Here is a 9,772-nt window from a genome sequence, read left to right on the forward strand (position 1 = left end):
ATTAATAAGGGAATCATGTTTATCATACAAACGTAATTTCAAACGATAATATGATGTGGTAGACAAGAAAAGGAGATGTATGGCGTGCCTTTGCGTATTTTACACACGAATTCTCGTTGACAAATCGAAGAACGACAAAGCATGACCTTGGCTTGAATTTCCTCAAGAATTTTCGAAAATTTCTCTTCCTTTGCTTGTGTGTGCCGTGAATTGTATTTTATGAAGGAGTTTGGATTAATAAGGGAGGTGGGCGTGAGTTTATGTGAGTGGGGGAAGAGTTTTAACATATTTTATAGTTAATTAATCATTAATTAAGCTTAGGTCCATTAAGCATACAAATTAGGCCCATTAATCATACAAATTAGGCCCATTAATGCTTAATTAGAATTTAATTAAAATATTAAAATAGTTTTGTTTAAATAAGTTTAAAATAATTTTGTTTAAATAAGTTTGTGAATTTATTAGCCGGGTTGCCAAAAAGTTCGTATTTTTGTTGAAAAACCAACATCGATAAAAATTACGTCCCGGCGTATAAATTCACCTAAAGACCTCTTATTTTCGAAAATAAGAAAAAAAATCACCCTTAATTTAAATAATTAAAAACAATTAGCCAATAAAAACATTTTCTATTTTTCAGCCCTCGGTCTCCGTTCCTCGATCGCAACTTGAATAACCTTTAAAAATACATTTAATACAACCATGTAGAAAATTATATTTTAAATATGCACAACATAATTAATTAATGCAATTAAAACAATTACTTAAAATACAATAGAATTTAATAATTGCATGCATGTGGTTTACGTGGACCTTTAAATTTTCGGGGTGTTACATGAAACATCCCACTGTCTGCCCGCCAAATCTTAAAATCCAACGACCAACAGTTCACTTCATATCCGGCGACCATACTCTCATCCGACACTGTAGTCTACACCGAAGTCATCACTTCTAACCATTCCATATTCATCTCAAGTAAGACCAAGCTTATTTTTTGGAATCTGCCATGCATGTTCGACTGGTGAATAATTGAAAATCCAAGGTGTGAATTATTGGATATATAAGTGGATTGAGTGGGTTAATATTCTTGGGTAATATTTTGTGATTTGTATTGTTGGATAGTGTTGGTATTGAGTTGATAATTAATTGGTGGTGAATTTCTGAATGAAGGAAGAGCGTGTTGATACTGATATCGGTGAACTAGTCTTGTTTATGATACATTTGCTTGTGAATCAGTTGCCACTTGGTATTTATTGTTTATACTTATTTGAGATTACATTGCTATGAAAAAGAAATCAAAGAAAGGTGGCTTCTCTTCAAATACATATGATGCAAAAATATTTTGGAACAAGGAGGCTAAAAATCTCTTTACGGCCTTTTGACAAGGTTGATCGTAAAAAAAAAGGACTGGATATGTCACACTCCAACTGTGGGTTGGTAGAAATGATATGTTAAGGGCTGAGTTTGTACAAAACAGGTCTTTCCAGCGTGCTTATGTCCTCACTCACACGCACCCTGGGAAGCTTCCCAGGGGGTCACCTATTTCAAAATTGCCCCAAGTCATGCACGTTTAACATTGAAGTTCTTATGTGATGAGCTACCGAAAAGAAGATGCACTTTTTTGATATGATTAGTACATATCAAATCTTTTAAGCCTTATTCAACTGCACAATCACATACCTGAACAGTTTCGGATCCCTCTCCTTCCGGTGTAAGATCGGTTCATCCATGTTTTCCCTCTACCTAGAAGCCTGCCAGGAGCCGCTCATTGTCTGTGCAACCTCATGGTATTGACGATCACCTATCGTCTTCTTCGGCCCCGGGCCTCACATAGCCATTTCAATATTGCTTTGATAATTATTATTGTATGAGAACTTGATTAGTGTAGATGTTTGTTCCAATTTTCACTAAAATCTAGAGCACATGACCTTAGCATGTATTATAGAGTTTGGATATTTCTTTTAGTTTGGAATCAATTTGAGGGTGATAGGTCGTACTGATAATAAATAGGTCGTACTGATAATAAATTTGTTCCCATAGCTTCTTGAAAGATATTACAAATGGGACACAAACCTCAAAAAGAATATTTGAAATAATTTCATATTAAGATAAATTTGAATTCTATTAAAAGGATTAGAAAATAACTTATAGAAAACGTTCGGATCAATATAAAACTCTGGTTTATTAACGGCTTTTCTCTATCTTGTTTATTCATACTTGCATATTAATATAAAACTTATTTTGGACAATAAATAATGAATTATTATAGTTGAGTTTCATGAGCAAGTTAAACGAATGAGATGTGCCACTAAAAAAACAGTGGAGATATGTATTGGTTGCAAAAAATTTTGCATACCATTTGATCAATACCAAATTTCTGCAATAAATTGTAAAAATCAGTTTTCCAAACCAACATTATTTGTATCCCTCAAGCGATCAAATCAAACAATGGAAGATGATAAAATTGAAACAGCCGTCAATATTTTTCGGTCGAAACAAACTACTGATTTATTGGTAGTGTGTGCTGAAATGGAATTTTGTGATGGGAAAAGGACACAGAGTAAGACAAGGAGTATGTTTATAGGAGATAATTAGGAAGAGGACGGGCCCAACGAGAAGAGGAGACCCTCAACAAGTGTTCCAATCCTTTGGCAAATTCAAGGACGATGGGCGCACCAGACGACTTTCACAATGCCCAACTTGCTTTTCGCCGCCTTCAATTTAACATTTTAAAACTTTGATACAAAAAAAATCTAATTGATGAACCGATCGACAATAAATTTTCTTAGATATTGAACTTATCGAATCAAAATTTCACAATCAGTAATTATCCAGATTAAAAAAATATGATCATCACTCAATAAATGAGAGAAATAATCTTTAAATTTGTTTTTCATATAAATCTTAAATACAACAGTAATAACATAAATATTATGATTTTCAGGAATAAATATGTATCAAATTTATGCTTTGAACATATATGAATTTCATGGCTAATGAATATATGTTCTAAAAGATGAGAAAAAATAAGGAATTACAAGAATCATCTATGTTCCAAATATATAATTCCATCATTAGTTGATAAATTATAGTGCTTCAAACATACAAATTTCGAGAATCATGCTTTGAACACATACAGATAATAACTGGTCAGGTTTAACACGAATATATGAGTTAAAACACAAAGCCCCTTTACGATAAAAATGCTTAACAATTTAAGAAGTGTTTTGCTGGACGAATATAATGTAGAGAGCTTTTTGGGTGACCTTTGCTTCAGAATTTGTGTAACCAATCTTCAGAATTTTGTGTTTTGTTTATAGGGATGGATTCTGAATAATCACACCTGAATTAACTCATTATTTACTTCTTATTATCTGCCATAAATCGTCATTAATACAACAGTTACGAAAATGTAACTGCTGCTGGGTGGTAACTTGGCTAGGACTGCTGGTTGCAGTGCTGAGTGCTAATGGTTACTAGAGTGATCGACAGCTTTCCTAAAGTGATGGTCTCACAATATCCAATGAATTTAGAAGTTTAAAAATCAATTCGATCCATTTATTATGTTTGTGAAACTCTCGTAGAGTTGAAATTTATTGCCCAAAACTCGAGTTTGTAACAATATCAATTGCTTGCTAATATGTAAAATCGACTTGCAATTGTCTATAAAGCAAATTGGGTGTACAGGTGGTATATATTGAATTGTTTTTATCATCTGAACTAAAAAGTAGTGAGAAAAATATTCAAAATCGATTTTAAGATAGTGTTTGAAAGTTGATCTAATATGGAGAAAGAGGTAGAGAGTAATTTTGTGTGTGATGATTATATTAAGCAATCATATATGTTTCTCTTTTTTTTTTCAAAGGAATCACGTATGTTTCCTAATACATATTATAAGTATGTTTTTTTAAAAATATTATTATTTTTTATGCAGGCCAGGCCTTTTGAAGAAAGCAATGAGAAGATAAAACAAGCATAATCCTTGCCCCCTGAAAGCGGGCCCCGTTCTCAAACTGGCGTCTAGTGAGTGGTGGGAAATGCCAAGAAAGTTTCTTGTTGAAAACCAATAATTGAAGATGACGAAACAAGGCATCTATAAATCTACAATCTCCGATTCACTAACCAGCTCCGATACAATAGAATAATCCCCTATATCCCTCCCATTAAACAATCTGTGCATCTCTATAGCGCTATATAAGGAGACGCAATTACAACCACAAGCTTTAATTTTGCTAAATCCCTTGACCAAAACAATAATAAGATACAGTCATGAGCTAGCTCCAAACTTCAGTCCGATAACGTAGAAGAAACTTGTACATAAAATAATGATCAACTCTCTTTGTGGCAGCTCTGGAAGACCAAGTAGTGAGACGGGGAGCATCAAAACCGAGATGGGAAACTTGAAAATTTCAGTGAAAACTGAGAATTCTTGCACAAAACAGGAGCCCATATTACTCGATCAAAAATCATCCAGTGTTTTTGAGCAAAACAAAAATCCATCATCTTCTAATTTTGAAACTCCAACTAGCCTAACAAACCTCAACATTCCAGCTGCTCTTAAATTTGAAGATTATGAATTTCCATCCCCAGATTATTCATTATGGGAATCTATCTTTCCTCCTGATCAACTAGACGACTTCATGGTTTGTTCTCCAGTTAGGAACAACCATGTTCACTCAATGCATGGGGGCCAAAATCTCGTGCTCAGCTCTCCACCACGGTTTCCATCCCCTCTCGGGCCTCACAAAGGCAAGGGGATGAGCCCACTTCACCGTTTCTTCAACTCCCCTAATAATCAGTTTATCCATCATGTGGGAAGCCTTTCCTTGCCGGCTCTCGAGCCTTCCCTCGAAGATATTAGTAATTATGATCAGAAGGACGATGATTTCACCATGTTTTCCCCTCTAAAGTTGCCTAGTGGAGTGGAAGATCCCTTGATGAACGTTCCAGAATTGTTGGATTGCTTAACGATGCCTGACTGTACTAGGTTTTGTAATTCTGTGGTGAGTGATCAAACGTGTGTTGCTGAAAGTTCTCAGTTGACTCAAGAAAATGGGATTTATCAGCAGGTAGGATCTATTAACGCACCTCAACCATTATCACACCAATTGCAGCAAGAAAGAAACCAAGAAGAACATCAGAAAAATCACCGAGAAAGACATCTGCTACATCAACCAAGATTTGTGCAGCGGCAATCACAGTTGCACGATATCAGTTCGATAATGCCAATTCTTTCACCCGATCAGGTCCACCACTTTTTACTAATGAAACTCACCGTTTTTAGTCACCGATAAATATGGACTAATTTACCATGATCATACAGGAATATGACAGCGGATTACAACTGGTGCATCTCCTTCTTGCTTGTGCAGAAGCAGTATCCAAGGAGGACTATATGTTGGCAAGGAGGTACCTCCACCACCTGAATAGAGTGGTTTCTCCCCTTGGAGATTCCATGCAGCGTGTTGCTGCATGCTTCACTGAAGCCCTGAGTGCAAGACTTGTTGCCACCCTTTCAAATAAACCTAGCACCTCCAATTTAAAGCCTTTCAATCCCCTTCCTCCGGACAATCTAGAAATCCTCAAGATTTATCAAATCCTTTATCAGGCCTGCCCCTACATTAAGTTCGCTCATTTCACAGCTAATCAAGCCATTTTTGAGGCATTTGAGGCTGAACAACGTGTTCACATAATTGATCTTGACATCCTCCAAGGGTACCAATGGCCTGCTTTCATGCAAGCCCTTGCTGCCCGGCCAGGTGGTGCCCCGTTTCTCCGGATCACTGGAGTTTGTCCATCCCCTGAATCTGTTAGGGAAACTGGTCGATGTTTAACCGAACTCGCTCACTCTCTTCATGTTCCGTTTGAATTCCATCCTGTTGGTGAGGAACTGGAGAACCTAAAACCCCATATGTTTAACAGAAGGGTTGGTGAAGCTCTCGCCGTCAATTCTGTCAATCGGCTTCAACGAGTCCCAGGAAATTGTCTTGGAAAACTTCTAAATATGATTAGAGATCAAGCACCAAACATAGTGACAATAGTTGAACAAGAAGCAAGCCACAATGGACCTTATTTCCTGGGCCGATTTCTGGAGGCGTTGCACTATTATTCAGCAATTTTCGACTCCTTGGACGCAACATTTCCACCGGATTCTGCACAGAGAGCAAAGGTGGAGCAGCACATTTTCGCGCCAGAGATTAGGAACATCGTGGCACATGAGGGGCCGGAGAGAGTTATGAGGCATGAAAGATTGGAAAAATGGAGGAAGATTATGGAAGGGAAAGGATTCCAAGGGGTTCCGTTGAGTGCAAATGCGGTGACTCAATCGAAAATATTGCTTGGATTGTACTCTTGTGATGGGTATAGGTTGATAGAAGACAGTGGTTGTTTGCTCTTGGGGTGGCAAGATAGAGCCATTCTAGCTGCCTCTGCATGGAGATGTTAGTTAACCTCATGCATGCCAATGTAGTATTTCGCGATTACATTATTAAAGCATACTTTTTGAAAAGCATCATACTTGATCTCAATTAGTCCTATAAATTCGCTAAATTATGATTTTTGACATTATAATAAGTTAAATTTAGTACATTGATGTATTCCAATTATTTAGCACATGAAGCTAATCATCGCTCACACAGCGCCAAAAATTATTGACGTTGCAATGCATTGACACTCAGCTGGCGAAAAGAAGATTAAATTTATTGGAGGAAAAATTGCAATATAATTTTAGTCATGTAAATCATCAAATTTGATTTTCATCAAATAACTTAGTTTTCTTGTTTTGTTTTTGTTCTTTTTTTGTCTTAAGCCACTAAAGAGTGTTTGCAAGATCTTCAACTTATTTTGAAGTGATTATTTTAGAGATTATTAAAAAAGTTGGTGAAAAATAAAAGTAGAAAGTGTTTGAAGATAAAAGTATTTCAAAGCTAATACAAGTTAAAGTCTGGGTGTTTTAAGAATAATCACTTACAAGCTTAATTTTTAGTAAATTATATAACATTTATCTATTTAACTATCTAAATTTTGGTACGCACTCTAACAACAATGTATTTATATAATAATTATTATATTTGAATGTTATGTATCAAAATTAATTTATCAGTTACATTTATAATTCAAATGTTTGAAAAAAATTATATAAGACTAATTAAAATTTGTAATGACCCGATTTAATTCTATGTTATTTGGCTATAATTAAGATTAATTATCTTAAATCGAGGAATTTAAAATAAATAAGCCAGATAATTAAATTGTGTGTTTATGCATATTTAAATTTTATAGCACACAGAGTTGAAATAAAATAGACTGGATCAAGTTTCGAACCGAAAAGATAAAAGATAAACACACATATAAGATATATATCTTCCTTGGAAACCGCAAGCGTTTCTTCCCGAGCCTCTGTTCTTCATTTCATCAAACTTTCCATTCGCTTTGACCGCCCATATCTCGATCACCGGTCGCTGAAAAATTTAAGTAAATATACGGTTGGAAAGCTCTCGACGTAAGCTTTCCGTTGATATCACTTTTGATAGGAAAAATCGAGATTCTCAAAACCTGTCGCAAGTTTCTTCGTTAAATCGTCGCCGTACGTCGTCGGAGTTCGGAAATTAATTAAGGAATTTTGTTCTTTGGGTCATAAGCTTCGTTTTGATATATATATATATTGAGGTATAAATTATGATTCCAGAAACTGTTTAAGGGTTGCTCCATTTTTGATTAAATTTGATATCAATATTAATATTGGTTATATTTTTGGATGTAGGTACAAACTTTGAGTTGATTCGAGGTATTGAAAAAAATTTCAGAATATTTAACAAGAGATTTTTGAATTAATGAGAGAAATAATCGAGTACCAGCTAGTTCGATGCTTTGCGACGAATTAAAATAGAAATGATTTATTTTAAGCATTTTAGTCGAATATTGGAATTTTAGGAATTTAAAATGCCTAAATAGTTGAAATTGGATTTTGGATGAATTTAAATGGTTGTGGAATTTTTTTATGATAATAAGACCATTTAAATTAATATTCAGGTGATTTGTCTGAGTTGACATTTTCAGGACTTTCTTGAGGATTTAAGATATTTTGTGGTAAATTAAAGTCAGTTGAGGTACGCATGAACTATTTTATTACGACGTCTATTATGACGTGAGATGACGTTGAGTATTTTGTAATTAGTTGTGGCGTGCTTTATGTGCTTCTGTGAATACGTGATTGCATTCATGCATTTATTTGAGTTGATACTATTAGTGCATAGCATTTCGAGCCTTGACCCCTTTGATTGCTATTGATATTGATATTGATCTATCGAGTTGTTGCGTCATCGATGGAGCGGATGGGCAGGATTAGCACTCCTGATGACTTGCATGAGGGCTGAGCGGGTAGCTCCCGTACCCTCGATGCTACGTGCATGGATGAGTGGCGATTTGATGTTGCGTTGCTACGTTCCTGGCACGGGTGGCCACTGTTACTGTTGCTGATGCGATTCATTTGGACTCCGTTTGGTATCCGTTATCGGTTGTTACCTTTCACGCATTGCATTTTACTTGATTTTATTTCATGTCAGTTATATTTGTCGTAATATTACCTGTTCGTCGTACTGGGGCCAGACCCCTCGTTTTCTTTTATGTTGTGGTTGTTTTTGATGTCATAGCAGGTTATCCAGGAGGATTTGATGCGTCTGGTGGAGCATTAGGTAGTGGTTCCCAGTCGTCGAGTCATGGTTGAGAGTTCCCATATATATATACTATATTATGGAGTTATACATTTACCGGAGAGATGCCCCGTGTAGCTGTACTGTTATTTTTACGATGTTTTGAATTAATAGTTGTGTGAACGAGCCTTGCCGGCTATACATGTGTTTAGTCCTGGCCAGTGCGGCTATAGGTTGTGAACTGATGTATTGACTTTATTTCGAGTATATAAATATTATTTGTGATGTTTTGATTTTTTTGGGATGTCCTATTTACGAATAGGTAATGCCGAAATTTCTGTAGGCCCAAAATGGAAAATTTAATCGCTTTCGCTGTTTACATTAATAAATCCTGGTTGTTTGGTCATTAAATATTAATCAGGAACACGAACCCCACAGTTGGTATCAGAGCGTAACTGGGATATGCTCGAATTAGAGTCTAGGGCACTTGAGTCTAGACACAAATAACATGATTGTGCATGTTTTTGACTATTTGCTCTTATTTGAATTATTTGGTGTGATTTGTTTGAATTTACCTGCGTTAGAACGACTAGCTGATTAGGCATGGTATGTAGTTTAGAAATTGCCTATAACTTTCTTTTACCTGTTATCTGCCTGTGGATTTAATCCTCGTATCTTGTAGAATGGCACCTGGAGGAAGAGGTAGAAAAGGAAAAGAAATAGCGCAAGAATCTGAGGCGCAAAATGTTCGAGGACTTGCAGATAACATTAGAGGTAGACGTGGTCGAACTCGAGGACAAGTCGCTCAAAATGTTGAAGAAGAAGTGAACCAAGAACCTCCTCGACCTGAAAGACCTGGAGCTAGACAGGTAGCAATTGAGCAAGAAGTGGAACAGCTGACACACAAAGTTGGAGGAATGCAGTTAATAATTTCTCAGTTCCAAGAATTACGTTCTCCAAAATTCTTTGGCAACGAGAGCGGAGAAAAAGCAGCAGGCTGGCTGAAAAGTATAAATCATCTATTTAATTTGTTGGAGTATTCCCAAGATATTAGATCGAAGCTTGCCATCTACCAACTTAAAGACCGAGCACAACTCTGGTGGGAAGCCACAGAGGAAGCAATG

At 36.0% G+C, this 9,772-nt stretch overlaps 1 protein-coding gene and 1 long non-coding RNA gene across 4 annotated transcripts; both read left to right on the forward strand.

Annotated features, from left to right (window-relative positions):
- Nucleotides 1-4,272: 4,272 nt before the first annotated feature.
- LOC142521652 (GRAS family protein RAM1-like) lies at nucleotides 4,273-6,442 on the forward strand. Its single transcript, XM_075624770.1, has 2 exons — nucleotides 4,273-5,243; nucleotides 5,321-6,442. The coding sequence occupies exons 1-2, from the start codon at nucleotides 4,323-4,325 to the stop codon at nucleotides 6,440-6,442; spliced, it is 2,043 nt and encodes a 680-aa protein (XP_075480885.1). The 5' UTR covers nucleotides 4,273-4,322.
- Nucleotides 6,443-7,383: 941 nt separating this feature from the next.
- On the forward strand, nucleotides 7,384-9,368 carry LOC142523438 (uncharacterized). 3 transcript variants are annotated; one of them, XR_012814654.1, is made up of 4 exons: nucleotides 7,384-7,665; nucleotides 7,760-7,783; nucleotides 8,029-8,105; nucleotides 8,649-9,368. It is a non-coding gene; the product is annotated as an uncharacterized LOC142523438 (long non-coding RNA). The 3 variants fall into 3 exon arrangements; XR_012814653.1 differs by lacking the exons at nucleotides 7,384-7,665; nucleotides 7,760-7,783 and having other exon boundaries at nucleotides 7,797-8,105; XR_012814652.1 differs by lacking the exons at nucleotides 7,384-7,665; nucleotides 7,760-7,783 and having other exon boundaries at nucleotides 7,797-8,105; nucleotides 8,652-9,368.
- The last annotated feature ends 404 nt before the right edge of the window (nucleotides 9,369-9,772 follow it).

Source organism: Primulina tabacum, chromosome 13 (genome assembly GCF_025594145.1).
Source record: "Primulina tabacum isolate GXHZ01 chromosome 13, ASM2559414v2, whole genome shotgun sequence".
Classification (NCBI taxonomy): Eukaryota; Viridiplantae; Streptophyta; class Magnoliopsida; order Lamiales; family Gesneriaceae; genus Primulina; species Primulina tabacum.